General features: G+C 42.2%; 1 protein-coding gene across 16 annotated transcripts in view; it reads right to left on the reverse strand.

Moving 5' to 3' along the window:
- Window positions 1–851: 851 nt before the first annotated feature.
- Window positions 852–15,677, reverse strand: part of LOC146973207 (mitogen-activated protein kinase kinase kinase kinase 3-like) — a 39,253-nt gene continuing 24,427 nt past the window's right edge. For 4 of the 16 annotated variants that reach the window (XM_085799477.1, XM_085799483.1, XM_085799481.1 and 1 more), the window contains 19 exons: window positions 15,290–15,328; window positions 12,847–12,921; window positions 10,294–10,345; window positions 9,760–10,138; window positions 8,064–8,170; window positions 7,061–7,102; window positions 6,661–6,745; window positions 6,446–6,525; window positions 6,191–6,251; window positions 5,955–6,072; window positions 5,775–5,833; window positions 5,486–5,589; window positions 5,190–5,361; window positions 4,921–4,989; window positions 4,685–4,777; window positions 4,436–4,506; window positions 3,889–3,944; window positions 3,727–3,780; window positions 2,669–2,899 (listed from right to left, as the gene is read on the reverse strand). In XM_085799477.1, coding sequence (XP_085655603.1) covers window positions 2,812–2,899; window positions 3,727–3,780; window positions 3,889–3,944; window positions 4,436–4,506; window positions 4,685–4,777; window positions 4,921–4,989; window positions 5,190–5,361; window positions 5,486–5,589; window positions 5,775–5,833; window positions 5,955–6,072; window positions 6,191–6,251; window positions 6,446–6,525; window positions 6,661–6,745; window positions 7,061–7,102; window positions 8,064–8,170; window positions 9,760–10,138; window positions 10,294–10,345; window positions 12,847–12,921; window positions 15,290–15,328 — 1,804 coding nt within the window. In that variant the 3' untranslated portion in view covers window positions 2,669–2,811. Of the gene's footprint in view, window positions 2,900–3,726; window positions 3,781–3,888; window positions 3,945–4,435; window positions 4,507–4,684; window positions 4,778–4,920; window positions 4,990–5,189; window positions 5,362–5,485; window positions 5,590–5,774; window positions 5,834–5,954; window positions 6,073–6,190; window positions 6,252–6,445; window positions 6,526–6,660; window positions 6,746–7,060; window positions 7,103–8,063; window positions 8,171–9,759; window positions 10,139–10,293; window positions 10,346–12,846; window positions 12,922–15,289; window positions 15,329–15,677 lie in introns of all 16 variants that reach the window. The other 12 variants (XM_085799493.1, XM_085799487.1, XM_085799484.1 and 9 more) reach the window with 10 other exon arrangements.

The raw sequence follows: 15,677 nt of genomic DNA on the forward strand, positions 1-15,677 counted from the left end.
GGGGGGCATTGGTGTGATTTCCATCTCTCTCTCAGGTCTGGAAGAAGGACAAGCCGCCATGTTGGTGCACGTTCATGTCACAACATGGCGACGTGTCCCCGTTACAGCCACTTTAGTCACATCTGTACAGAGCTGAAACGATGTCGTCCATGTTGCCCCTGTTTTTAGTTCGACGTTAAACATTGAGAAGATGAAATTACTCTTTAAATCCTCAGCCTGTGATTAAGTGTTATATTCTAGCACTGGGCTGAAGATGAATTTGGGGTGTATAATATATTTATGTTATTATATTATTGCCATAGCATCATTAGATTAATTCTAGTGTCACATTGATCTGGTTGAGTTTTTGTTTGTATGATGTATTTTCTATTCATAGCTGGTTGGATTGGTTTACACTTCTGTATATGAAGAAAGGTTTGAGACATAAACATCTGGAAACCAGGTGAACATGAACCCAAAAGGCTCAGGATTCAGCTCTGTAAGATGTCAGCATTATTAGAGATGGTGTGTTGTTTTTTCTTTTTTACGTTGACCTAAACTACTGTTCGCTTCCTCTAGTGTCACAGCTTGCAAAGACTGGTAGTGTGTTGCCACCACATGTCGACTCTCCAACACAACACAACACAACACAAGCACGCGGTGCACATCAACATGCATGTAGTGTGAGCTTTGGTACAGATGTTGGCCTTTAAAAAAGTCACAGCGCTGAAGGTTGAAGACAAATACGTCAAAAATGAACCAAATGAAGCGCAGAATTAAAAATGTGATAAAGAGTTAAACTCCCCCCACCCCGGTTATTTCTGGGCTAGTTTCTGTCTCGACTAGCAGCTGCTGCTAAATGTGTTTAAGTGTTTTTACTGACGATAGTTACATTTCTGTCTATCAGCAGGTTTTTATCCGGACAAAATGTGAATACTGTCCTACTGACAGTTTGTTTTTAAGCAGTGTCTGTGTTTCATCCAGATGGGTGCTGTTTTCTGCTGCTGGTTATAGATCCTGTGACATACACTATTCATTAATACGGTACAACTCCAGTTAAATTGATGTTGGCTAACAGTTAATATACACCAAGTCTAGTGTAAAAATTATAAGTGTTTTTCTTTCTGTGTAAATCCTGCTTTTTTTTTCTTCTCTTGGTGCTTGTTTCATGGGGCTTCGGGCAGAAACACGACTGTCACTTATTAAAGACCAGACCTGTACACGATGCACTCGTATGTGCATATTCTATGACTACACACACATACACACATACATACATACACACACACACTGTGCATACACACAAGGTCATATATTATGACATCACATTTGTTTATCAAATAAGTTTTTTCTCTGTGCAAATTTTTAACACCAGTGGTTCAATAAAAATAAAAAATACCATTTAAGAAAAAAAAAAAAAGAAGAGGCTTTTTGATTAAAAACGGAATAAAAAAATGAGACAGATGATGTGAAACAGGAAACAGAAACTAAAATGAACAGAAATCAAAAACGTCCGCTGCCCTGGCGACTGCTGCTATGGCGCAAACGAGCAGGAAGTCTCCACGGTGACTCATGCAAAAATGAAAAAAAATGACCAATCATTGCCGCTTCCTGCGTTTGCTCAGTCCGATCCTGAGCTCCGGATTATTATTAGAATAATATCAGATTACTAAAGCTGTCCACCTGAGGAGACCGGGGGGGTGGGGGGTGGGGTGTCCGCTTCCTGTCACATGATCAGGGAACCAGGAAGTGAATTTACGGCCCTGTCACTCCTCCGAGCCTGTCTGTCTCTCTGTTCGTCTCCACAGTTGTACAGAGCAACTATACACACGCCTATCTACAACGACCAGTCTTTTTAGTGTTCGTCTCTGTCAAAAAAATACTACATTTATATTTACAACAATTAAATAGAGGTCAATTAAGCACTTGTGTGGTGTAGTGACGGGTATTGTAAATTTGATGCTAGCAGAAGTGGCGAAGCTTTTTTAGTCGGTTTTCTCTTTTTTATCCTTTTAAAAAAAACAAAACAAATAAAAACAGGAAAGCCATCCTGGTTTGTTAAAGTTACATCATGCCACAATAAATAAAGGTGTAGTTTAAAAAAAAAAAAAGGAGGTTAAGGAAGGAGAAAGAGAGAGAGAGAGAGAGGAGACAGACGGAAAAGACGACGAAGGAGAGGAAGGAAGTTTTTTCTGTGCAAGATGGCTGTTCTGTGAAGCTTTAGCACAAGTAGCAGTAGCAGTAGTAGTACTAGTGTGTGTAGACGTAGTAGTAGTAGAAGTAGTGTTGAAGTCAAACTTCTGTGCTGGATGCTGTTTACCCAGTGTGCAGTATGCAGGGAGGGGAAGGTGGGATGGTATCAGGATTCTGGGTTGAAGAGAGAGATCATCCCCCACCGGCTATCGCAACTTTGAGCTGGCCTCGGACCAGCTGCTTCAACCCCTCGTCGCCCCTGTCTCCATGGAGACGGGTCCACAACGCAACCCGCATGTCCTACTACAACACGCTTAAAATCATACACATTTAACACTGTGGCGCTTTTTTCCAACGTCTGCAAGTTGGGAATCCACATCTGCACCCGCGGACTTGCTCATCTCCCAGTTACACTGCCGCCACGACGACGGCCAGGTGGAGGCTGGGGGATGTGGTGTGTGTGTGTGTGTGTGTGTGTGTGTGTGTGTGTGTGTTTGGGGGTTGGTGTTAGCGGTAGCGGGCTGGGCTGGGCTGAATGTGTCTCCCGGTTGCTTACTCCCTTGTTTGCATTAGTGGTAGGCTGTTTGTTTATAGTGTGATTTTATGTGTGTTTGTGTGTTTGTGTGTACGCCGTGTGTTTCAGTAGCTGTTTTCGTGGCCCGCCAAGATGTAGAGGTTGCTGTGGGCTGTAGGGTTGTCTGTAGGCCTGCTCTCCAGCACCACCACTCTGCAATACAGACACACACACACACACAAAAACACACATATCCAGTTTAGTTTCAAGAAAAAAAAACATGAATGGCTTTTTTTTTTTTTTTTTTTTTAACCCCCTAATAAAAGAACAGCCTTGTCTGCTTCAACATGTTCTTGGTATTCCTGACAGAAATAAATAAATGTAGCAAAATAAAGTATGAAGACATAGTAAAGACCCGGGATTTATTGTAGCAACATGTACAGCCAGCCAGCAGCAGCAACCCACACAGGATATGGTCCAAAGCCTTAAAAAGCCCTGTTATTTGGAGAAAAGGCAGCAGAGGGATGTGATTTGTTTTGAAACTAAGCCCTTCATGAAGTACACTCTGTTTACCCAGAGGAAAAACTGTGTGAAAGCTGTTAATACCGTTTTAACGGGGACCCAAAAGGCTCAACACATTCACACATCATCGCTCAGAGGAACTCAGCTGTTTGGTAAAGATGAAGCAGAAGCCACCAGAATGATCCAGTCCAAACAAAAAGAACTTCTTAATGGGTCAAAACAATGAGATTTTATGCAGAAGACTGGACGAAGATGATTTTGACTTGATTGGTAAAATCAACCAAAATATTCAGTGTATTTTCTCTCTCATACACACACATACACACACACACACACACACACACACACACACACACACACACACACACACACACACATACATAGACACACAAATTCTTCATATCAAATAGTCTTAAAGCTTCTAAATCAGTGGCATCTGGCGTAAAGCACACCTCCAGAGTCCCGACAGAAAGAGGGAGAGTTTGGGGCCGTGTGTGGCCGGGGAGCAGTGAGTGTACCTGGGCAGAGTGCGGCCTCTGTCCTCAGTATCTGGATCTCGACAGTCAGCGCGTCTTCAGTGACAAGAATCAGAGCGGGGGTGTTAACAGGAGCCTAAGTGTGTGCAATGTGCATGAAGTTGAGAGGTTAGTGTGTATGTGTTGACGTGTGTGCGTTCTCACCTGTCTGATCCCAGTAGTCTGAAGATGCGTGTGCTGTCAGAGATCTCCTGGGTGATCTGACGGAGGGAGGAGACAAAGACAGAGAGACAGGAAGTGAAGGTCAGACCTCGCCAGGTGGGACCAGCAGTCTGAGTAGTCTGATGTCGGGTGTTATGGAAACTTCAAGAATGGTGTTTAAGCAAACTAGGGAAGATCCAATTAATGGCCACTCAGGTCATATATTTCATAATAAATTGTTTGACTCCAGCCAGATGGTTTAAGAGATCAGCATTCCTGAATAAAAGTTTCCAGCTACTTTGCAGGTCTCAAGAACTTGTACCATTAATTTAAACTCATGCTCCACTAACCCACTTACATTATAGGAACTCATAAGATACAATAACTGTAGTCAGAATCCTATAATAGTCCGAGGTTAAATAACATCCTGCCACGATGTCTGCAAGTGAATCTCATTTCACACTGCACAGGCCTCACCAGTGTGCCATTTCCTCTTCGACAGGCATGAACGCACACACACACAAAAAAAAACACACTGTATCACTCGCACCTCATTGGTCTTGAAACTCCGCCCCTGCATGCCATGCCTCCAGAAGGCCAGGACACTGTCTTGAAGACAAACTGCAAAACAGCAGAGAAACAAATGTGTTTGTATTGTACAAAAGAGGACATGCTGTACAGCCTTTATTCAATCAGTTTATAACTCTTTGATTCTTGCTGTGGCCCTGAGATGCATTGTTATGACAGCATTATATTGCTGTGATTAAAAATATGCAAGTGTTTGCTTTTTTTTCTTTACCTATGGATTCAATCTGGAAGTTAAAGGTCAGCTCGGCTGACAGCTTTCTGCTGGATTTCAACCGGCCCTGGAGGTTCACTATCTTTATACACCCTGTGGAGAGAGAGGTGGAGAGTGAAGAAGCAGAGTGTGAGCGAAAATCTGCTAAATCTGTTAGATTCTGATCTGAAATCACTGAAGCTGCAAAGAGAAAATACAGTGACAGGCTTTTAAGTGTGTGTGTGTGTTTTACTCACTGTCGAGGCAGACTAGGATGGTGTCTCTCTCCAGCTGAGTGACATGGATCACACACGTCTGTGGTGTGTCTGCAGAGAGAAAGACGGCAAAGCAAGGCATCTTTATTTATATGGCACATTTCATACAAAGAGGCAACTCAATGTGCTTTCCATAAAGACAAAGCAATTAAAAAGAACAGCATAAAACCAAAAGATGTATTTTTCATCTTAGTCTCAATAAATCAAGACATGTCACATTAACACAACAGCAATGGTCACTCTGTCCTCACCTGCTTCTGTGAACCAGGAGGAGGTAGAGTTGGGGTTGACCGTGCCGAACCGGACCACCTGACTCAGTTCGGTGCCTTTACTGACAGCAACGCAGATCAGAGGGTAGGTCTGCTCCGGGACCACCAACATCTCAAAGACCTCCAATGGACACGGCAACGGGAAGTCGATGTTCTGTTGAGTAGATGAAAAGAAAGCAGGTTAAACCTCAGTAACATGACATAAATGACACTGACCTACTGTACAGACATCTCTGAGAGACAAGATTGCTTTGGTGTGGTGTAGGTAACAAACTGACCTTGATGAGCATGAACTTCTGCATTGACTCCACCCACTCCAACAGCATGACACTGGACTGGAAGGCTCCACACAGGTACTTATGGCCTGTGTACGGGTTACGCACTGCACAGAGAAAACAACAACCTGTTACTTTTTGAGCTAATGCTAAGGACATAATATACAATTTAGTTTATTGGTAGTGTGAAACTATGTGTTATGATGCACAGGTTACAGAGGATTAAACTAGAACATCCTGAATTTGCAGTGCTGGTCACAAAAGGTATGAAAATCTCCTTTCAATGACTCACCCACACAGCACTTTTGGCACCCTTTAGTGTCTGGAATTTTATTGGACACAGCAAACTTCCTGTGAACAGATAAAAAAACCCAAAAACAAATAAAAGAAAATGAGTTTCCCACAGAAAAAGGCTTTAGTGTTGGTTGGAGTTCAATATATCAGATTAGTTGAGTAAAGTAGGTGGAGTTACCTGGGAATCATCTTATCAGGCAGCTTGTGTGTGGGAATGGCTACTGGTAACTTCTGTAACTGTCTGGCCTGTTCGAACAGACCACTCAGAGTATGGGAGTACAGCTGGGAGGCTTTTCCTGGAAGTGCATGAAACAGTGAGTAAGTGAATAAATAATGTGGATTTAGGATTTTTTTGGGGAAAAAAAGTATGTAATACATAACATGTTCTGACAAATGAAATAATGAAGAGCTCACCAGATATGGAAAGAAGACAGTTGTTCATAACATATAACCAGGTACACCGCCGAGGGAAGAGCTGCAGGTGCAAAGTAGAGAGGAAACAGAGACACAGCCAATGAGCACCACAGTGCAGCATATGTCCTAGAATAAACATCTCCCACTGGAAAGTATCATTATTAAGGCTTCTCATAGAAAAAAAGAAGCAAAATGTATATAAATGTTAACATCCATTAGTGTTAACATCCTAAAATTCATGATCCTCAGTCTCACCTGTTCCATTGTGGTCTCGTGCAGCTCATTCAGGTTTAATGTGTAGATCCCCTCCTCAGCTCCAAATATCAAATACTGATCTGAAATACACACACACAAACATTTAAAGCAGTTTTAACAACGTTATTTAATATGTTTCTTAAAGAGTCAGGTTAGTTTTATTCAAGATGTAACTAGATACATGTTAACACTGTATCTGGTTTCCTATTGGTTACCTCTGGTGTCGGGGTTGATCCAGGAAGTGGCACAGTGGATCTTCAGGGGACAACCGTTGAACACCTTGGAGAAACATGCACCCATCTGCAAATACCAGGACAGTACATTAACACAGTGCAGAGGAAGAATTGGACACAAAATATGGTGAGTAATGCGCAGATTATGATGCAGAAATGTTTCAGGTTTTTCTTTCCGTGAACATGTTTTTGCTCAGAGAAATCAGAAGTAGAAATTCCCTCCAGGGTTATTAAGGTTTTCCTGGAGAGGTTCAAAGGTTGGATTAAATGTCTGGTGGTTTTTCTACTGTGTAATCCAGCTAATGTGAGAAGCATGTGATTTAATACGGTGGTATATCCTTGCAAAGTTTCAGCAGTTTTTCTGAAGGAGGTTGTTACTCACATGGACTTTGGGTGTAGGAGGGAGGCCGTTACTGATTGGCATCTGGGTCAGAGGGATAAACACACGCGAACACACACACACAGAAACACAAACACAAAATCAGTCAGCACATGATGGTGAGTGATCCTGGTAACACCCTGTAGGTCAACCTGACACAGTGTGTTGGAAGACAACTGAAGCTGAAGTTGCACAAATATTGTTGCAGCAACATGAAGTCAGATTTTCCTTCAAGATCACCAAATCTTACAAAGTATCTGGACATTTAAAGGGATAGTTAAACATTTTGGCAAATTGGCCTATTGCCATAATCCCTATAGTTTTAGCAGTAGGTTCGTTACCTTTATTTGTCGATGCAAGCTACTTTTAGAACGGCGGAGCAGTTCTGTCTCGTAACGTTACGTTATTATCTCATACCGTGGTGAATGTGCAGGTCACAACTTGTCCACCAGAGAGTTTTGGAGTTGTTGGATTGTGTATTTGATGAGGGAAACCAGGAAATCCCATGAGCCTCCATGGCATAGCTCTGAGCAGCTTGCGGTTCTGCTCCGCCGTTCTAAAAATAACTTGCACCGACAATTAAAGGCAATGAACCTACTCCTAAAACTATAGGGATTATGGCAATGGGCCCATTTGCCAAAATGTTGAACTATTCGTTTAAGAATTTATTGGGACTATATTCTGCTGTAACAAAACTAGAATGACAATATCCGTTTTCAGTGTAGGCTTTGCAGAGGAATGGTGCGATTTAGCATCTCCCAACGCGACAACAAAAGCACCTTGACAGTGCAACGACAAGAACATAATCCCTCTCTGGCACTCTTCACTCCACAGAGAGTCTGACTCCTCTGCTCTGAGCCACAGCACCGTGACAATTTTACTGATTAATTAACAAAATAGAAAATTAATGAAAACATCTAATTTTAAAAACGGTTCCAATGGAACTTCCTCAGACATCTCTGGAGGTCCCCGGGGTCACGGCTCTAGACCCAGGTCTGCTGCTTACCGGAACGTCCTTCTTGTCTTTCCGTATGGGGACACTAGGGGGCATGGTGGACTGTCGCTCTGCTGGACTGTCCCTCTCACCATTGTGTGGAGAGTTCAGCCCATTACCTACGACAACAGAGACAATGCGTTGGAGTGTCAGAGAGACTGTGTGAGTGTGTGAGGGACAAAGAGAGAGACAAGAGAGAGTGTGTGTGTATGTGTGAATGCAGATGTGTCTTTGAGGGGATAAAGTGAGTGAAAGAACAGACAGAGACTCTGTGACAGAACTTCACGCCACTCACACGGACACGTTCTTATAAAAACAATGTTGGTTTCAGTGAGTACAGTCTGATCTGCGGGACTAGAGACACAGAGGAGAGTCACACTAAAACAGTAACAAACAAATACTGGGAGCAGAGAGGGAGGGAAGGAGCAGGCTAGCAGGAAGAATGCAGAGGATCAAATATAGTCATGATGACCAAGAGGGAGGTGTGAATGCCCCATAGAGTTTGTCACCGGGCAGACGCGGTCAATAAGAGATTAACTTTGGCTGGATAACAACCAATCAGCATGCACTACTGTGTTGAATGAGTTTGTATTGGCTGAAAAATAACGAGACTTCTTTTTTTTTTTTTTTTTTAAGTAACAAGTCTCAAGTGTAGCTGCAAACCAAATCATTTCCTGTAAATATTGAAAGGACATCACACATACACACACACATTTGTGCACACAGCATGCTTCGCCGCCAATGCCTTGCCTGCTGAAGGCTTTAAGGATTGTTCCAGCGTAAATGTACGGTACATTTCTAGCCCTGTTTTCCCCATCCTGTCGGTGCTGGTTACTGGTTTTTAAAAACACAGTCAAGGTGCAGTTCACCATGTTCTCCAAGGTGTTTCACCGTCTTTCTGTGACGCGACTCCAAACACCACAAGAAAACAACTACCTACACTTCTACAACAAGAAACTGTTAAACGTTTCTCACAGAAAACTGATCTGAGAATCAATAGCCAACCTGAGCTGATTGTCATAATCTAACCTGCCTTTTCTCAATCTTTACTAAAAACCCGGTTATGTGGACAAAATCACAACTCTATTAAAATGTGCTTTTCCTTCTACGGAAGCGGGAGCACACTTGTAAATTGTACAGGGGTATCATCACCGCTGCTGCAGACAGTATGGGGGAATGTGGAAAATATCTGGTGCATTTTTTTGTGTTTGATTATTTACATTAGTAAAGCTGCAAACAGGAACAGGAAAGACTACATTTAACTGAAGAGAATCATATATGATGGGAGGAATGGGTTGGTCTAGTACTGATTGGTTTCATATGTGCACCATCATGAGAGTGTATGTTGTTGCCTGTGTTTAGATAGGCCAGGACGATGTTTTCTCCTCTTCCTTCTTCCTCCTAGGAAGTGAGGGGGAAGTGGTAGCAGACTACTAGCTGTTGTTGACTGATTGGGTTAAAGGACCAATCAGACTTGACAAAAGATGACAAACAATCATATTGAGCAGAGGCTGATGGACGGAGGGAACTACGAACAAAAAAAACAAAACAAAAAAAAGTTAAAAAAGCACCATTGTTAATGAACTCATGGAACAAATAAATTAACCAGACTACGAGGACTGACTAATGGGAGGTCACACAACCAGTCGAGGGGGACGAAAGGGGTCTGCGGAAAAAACGACCAATCTACTAAATCGGCTGCTCTTACTCTCTTCCTTTTCCTCTTTTTCCTGCTCCTCTTTCACCTCCTTCAGCACCTCCCACGCCTCCTCCAGCTCCTCCTCTGTGTGAGGCGTGTGGAGCCACTCCCAGAAATGCCTAAAGCTCCCATCATCCTCTGGGGCAGAGTTTTCGGCGTCCGTAGTACGCTTCGGGCTCTCGTTACCTAGGCTACTGCGGCGGTGGGGCGGCAGCTTCGGGGGCGGGGGCCGCGGGGGGACGTTAGAGGCGGGCCGGGCCGGGCTCGGCGTCTCTGGGACCGGACAGCGCTTGATGGTCCCTCCCCCTCCGCCGTCGTCCTCGCTGTGCGATTGGCTGTCGTCCTGTTTTTGTAGTTGCTGCTGCTGAGACGAGCAGATCGACTTGGGCTGAGAAAAAGAAAGAGACAAGAGAGACAAGAGTTGAAACAAAAAAAAATAATCTAGAAAGAAATAACATATGAAGTAACTAGTTTTTTAGAACAAAGTCAAAGCAACCACATTACAAAATGACCCAAAATGGAGCCATTCAGTTGTTACCATACCTTGGGGGGAAGCGGAGGCGGGACCTTTGGCCTCATGATAGTGCTTGATTTACTGAAGAATAAAAAGACAGATGATTTGAGGCGCTGCTTGATGAAACCCTCATAAAATAAACTGGAAACTGCTTTTTATTACAAACTTGAGTTACACTGGGAACAACACCACTGAGGCTATGGTTTCACTTGACATTTTGAAGCGTTGTTTTTTTTCCCTCCCCTTTCTTTGATCCGAAGGCAACATTTTGGTTCAATCACATATTACTGTTTTCATACTTGTTAGAGGTCGGTTTCTTGAAACTACTGAATAAGCTTGGCAAAGAAGCACAATCTCACTGATTAAATCTGGTTTTAACGTTTGTTCAATGTGGAAACATTTTTGTACATCAAGACCAGAAACTGAAATCCTGATTTATTTTCCAAACTTAAAAAGAAAAGAAAAAAAAAACTCTGAAATGACAAGTCTAACCATAGCCTGAAACTTTCTATAACTATAGGACAGAGACGAGGTAACTACTATAAAAGGTTAACTACTAATCACAACGAGAGACTGACATAACAGATATTATTATGAAACACTAGAGATAAAACATTTGTAAAATCTCTGAGAATAGTAGTACTGTTACAGAAAAACTGATGACATGATACAGTCACACAGGCCTTTTTGTTAAAATACTATTGCAATACATTTACTAATTACTACAATATACTATTATTTTTACTTGAATCTAACATTTCAAGTTCAATGTTTTCTCTTATATCAATCTGTTAAAAAGAATAGTTAAATCAAGCAAAAGTGCAAAAACATTGGTGGTTGCATTTTACACTTTTTTCATTCAAAATCATATCATATTTTGAATGCAGACCAGCACTCTATTCACAGAGACTTTATTATTTCTCCTTAGAGACTACAGATTTAAGGAGAAACTTGTTATTGACTGACAGACAATGAAACAATCAGAGAGCAGAGAGGCTGGGAGCCAATCACACTGAACACAAGAACGAAGACGCCGGCAAAAATGAATCACAGTGATTTGTCTGAATGACTGTCAACAAACATGTATATATAGACACTCAATAGATTTATCAATTCACACATTCAGGACTGAGAGCTAAATAGCTAATATGATGCAAATGTAATGGAATTGTAATGGAAAATGTGGCATGGTGGTGGGACGCGAGTGGCAAAGGTCCTCCCTTTGTGAAGCAATTGTTGAGTAGGGCGAAGAAATTTGTTTCTAACACATCGCTGTCTGCAGTACATCACTGATACGAGAACTTGTCTTCCTCTGAAGCTGGTTAATGACTTCAAAAAGGAAATCAAAAAAGGACATCAAAAGGAAATTCTTCTGTGACAGAGGTAAGTTGATATAGTTTGCTTCTGTACATAGTACTCAGTGACAGTACATACGTAGATAGCCTATTTTAGCTTGTGAATGAAGCTAAATGTTTGGGTTTATATTCTGGAAGTACTCTACATAGCTAGTGTGGTTAACTTGTAAAAAAACACAAAATGTTTACATTTATGTAATTGATTTGCTGTTCATAGCTAGCAAGCATGTTTAGCTTGTGAAAAAAGCTTAATGTTTTTAGATTTATATGCTAAAAATAATTTAAGTAAGTTCTTAAGATGACCTCTTCAATAAGTAAATCTGCTCTCTTTAACTTAATGCTAAAAATGGTGGCAAATAAATTAGGAATTCAGGTCCTTCCTATTTTTGAAATTAATCTACTCTGAGCAAAAAAGCCTAAAACATAAAGTACTAAAAAGGCCTTTTTTTGACTTCAGTGGAAAATGTCTGTGCAGAGGGAAAGCTCCAGTCCACCGCAGACATTTGGCTTTTGCACAATCAGGGACGAGGCCGGACGCCAAATACACAGTTTTTTAAAGACAGGAGACAACAGAAGGCACACACGCACACGCACACAGTTGGTAGCACAGGCGGAGAACAAAACAAGACACAGCAAATAAGATGTCAAGGTCATGAGGCTCTTAACACCAAAACTACACCCAGGCCTCACATTTTGCACTTTGCACAAAAATCTAACCTTAAAACCAAGGAAAATTAAATAAGAAGATGTAGCTGGATTTACATGTAGCTATAATGTACTATATATATGTGATGCTGTGGATTTTGGACCAATCCCTGTTCCTACTTGACCCTGTGCTTACATGGAAGTATAAAGAGTCGTACAATCTTCTATATCAACAGCCTCCAGGTGAGTTTTTTTTGGGGGGGGGTTAGGGTTACTGTTAGTAGTTAATAAACTTCACACAAGTAGTAACAGCATGGAGAACACACGGGCTGTAAACACACACACAAACACAGGTGGCATATGTGTGGCATGATGGTGGGGTGTGCCGCATATAGAGATGCATGGATGAAACTGTGGCAAAGAGAGGAAGAAATCCTCCTTGTCCTACTCCTCCTCATCCTCCTCCTCCTCCTTTCCTCTTTAAATAGAGGGAGGGATGTGTGGAGAAAGAGAGAGAGAAAGAGAGAGATGGGGAGACAGGGAGGGAGAGGCTTCCAGCTCTAAGACTGGGAGACAACTTACTGGGTGTGAGTTTCATCATCATCTGCACCATCATCATCCTCATCCTCATCATCCCCTAAGTGTGCCACATGGCCCCTGGGAGAGGAGGTGAAGATAGGAGTGGAGGGGGGGGGGACAAGGGGGAGGAGGGGGGTGGAAGACGGGAAGGAAGAGAGTAGAAACAAGGAGATGAAGAAGGGAGAGCAAAGGAGGGAGAAAGGGAGCAAGCAAAGGAGGGAGGAGATGACAACAGCACGAGGAAGAGGAGGAAGAGGAGGTGGAGGAGGTTTGGGGGGGAAGAAGGGAAAGGGGAGGGAGAGCTGAGTGAAGCTCGGTTCACAAACTACCTCGAACCCCTGAACCCAGATCTGAAAGGACTGAACAGATCCAAACAGAAAAGTGGAGCCTCATGTTCACACACAAAGATCAATATCAATATCAATAGCAACAAATCAAGTCAATTTTCCACAGTGTGTGCCCCCGATAAGCTGCCGATTACTTCCACACCGCAGACTCAGCTCTACTGTGTAAACCTATACAGTCCTTACAGATGTACGTACACGCCCCTCCACAATAAACTTAACCCCTGATCAGTCAATTCAACTCCCTGCCGTTTATAATAAGTCCAGTAAATCCTCAAATATCAACTACTGCACAGAAAACCAGGCCAGTTTTGAAAGTGGTTTCTATCTGGACCTCTCTCTTTAAACAGAAACACCGTCGGTCTGTACTTTAATATATACACTACTCACAAAAAGTTAGGGAAGTTTGGTTTTTGGATTACATTTCAGAATGCACCTAAAATGCACTATAACCTTAATTTAACCTTCTCTAAACTTTTGAATGCACATGTCCAATTGTTCAATGTTTCAGTACTTATTGAATAACAAGGTGATTAACCACAAAATTCACAAGCACCGTCTGATTTAGTGGTTCTGGTGCAATGACAATTTGTATACAGTCCTCTTCTCTCTCCCTCTCCTCTCCACCAAGTTATTGAGACATTGAGATTCTTGTTGTGCTATAGCCACCACTGCTGTTAGCTTTTGTTTGAGATAAAGAAATGACCATTGCATCCTTCTACTTAAAAGGCTTTCATGATAGAAGATCACTGTAGCATGAACTTTTTATACGGATATTCTTGTCAAATATCCCCAACTTTCTGTGAGTAGTGTAAATACTTTGCTGTGCTCTTGAACAGTGACTAAACACCTGCAGATATTTCACAATAAAAGCCTGCCACAGAGGCTTTTAATGTGAAATGTCTGAGCAGGAAGTGGTGAACTTGTCTCATTGACAGAGGTTTTACACCGATCAAAAACACAGCCAAGCAGAATCATGTGGAATTAATCAGAATAAAACAGTGTCTCTATTTAAAAAGAGAAATCCTGGGCAGACAGTATGTTTTTTTAATCTTTTATTTGCTTTATTAGATTTTATTCATTTGAACCTGACATGACCCGGGCTATTTTTGAACACCTTTACAGCGATAACAAAGCCAGCACTGTCTGTCTTTGGAAAAAGTAACGACTGAGCTCTCCCCACTCAAAGTAAATATATTGCACTCCCATTAAACAGAACCTTCAAGCCCAGACCATATACAGTATACTAATCCTTTTCTTCTGTTTAGATATGGTTAACTATACAAATATACTGTGACAAACAGTCAAGGTTGCGTAGTTAAGCATCAGACCTCTGTCTAAAAGCCTTCGTCAATAATTGTTAACAGTCTCTCTCCGTCCTGGCGTTGGGTTTACAACGTCATAATAAATAACACCTGCCTGTCACAGATAAGCAAGAAAAAGCCACTTTCATCTACTTGTCAGATTCCTGGTGTAACAATCTTGAACAGAGCTGTATTTACTACAGGTCTGTAAACTTCTGCCTGGCTCTACAAAATTCAGCCCTTTGTCTACAGATGCGTAAACTCTCTTTAACCTTTGTTACTTTGCAAACCAGAGAATTCAATGAAACACATTAACAGATCATGGGAAACAGCAAAGCATAAAAAAACTGTAATCATCAACATTGTCTTCGGGGCAAATAGGAAGAATTTCTCCACAGAGTTGCCAGGATAATAGCTAGGGACACCCACTGCAGCTTTGGCTAAGAAACTGCATAATGTGCGTGCGTTTGTGAGTGTGTGTGTGTAGGTGAATGCACGCATGAGAGTGTGAGTGTGTGTGTGTAAGCCATGCTCTGCAGGAAGCTCCTATGAAGCACAGCCTTGTCCTGACGACAACAAAGCGTGAAGCAAAGCCGCAGAGGGGTAAATAAAACCGGGGAGAGTCCAAACTGCTGAAAGCCACGGTGACGGCCTGGAGGCGTTACAGCAGCGTTAGTTGCGTGTGATTGGCCGAATTAGTCCTGCCGTTATCGATGATTGGCTGATGGGTGGGCGTGGTTAGAAGACTGGCAAATCAATGCACCCTGAGGGCAATCAGGATACAAGAGTCTGACTCACCTCTGATGAAGCTCCTCCTCCACGGACTTAAGAAGACTCCTGTTTGTTGAGTAAGTGAAAAGAAAAGCACACAAGGAAATGAGAGACAGAGGGAGAGAGAAAAAAAAAACTAATTTCAGAATTTATTTGCTGAGAGTGAAAGTCTACATGCTTTAGAAACCATCTTGCCTCTGGAGGACACTCTGCTGCCCTGATCTGAACCTGAGCTCTCTGCCTACAAAGCACACTTGTTAGTTAGCGGAAGGCGCAGGCAAACACGCAGCTTCGACATCCTCAAACTACAATTATGAATAAATCATCAAGCCTACAGCATGAAATTTCTCCTCTATCTCACAGTCTGCCTCTCCGCAGCTTTCCTCAATCTAGATGGTTAACTGTAAAAAAAAAA

Source organism: Trachurus japonicus, chromosome 15 (assembly GCF_045865225.1).
Source record: "Trachurus japonicus isolate A0001 chromosome 15, Traja_1.0".
NCBI lineage: Eukaryota > Metazoa > Chordata > Actinopteri > Carangiformes > Carangidae > Trachurus > Trachurus japonicus.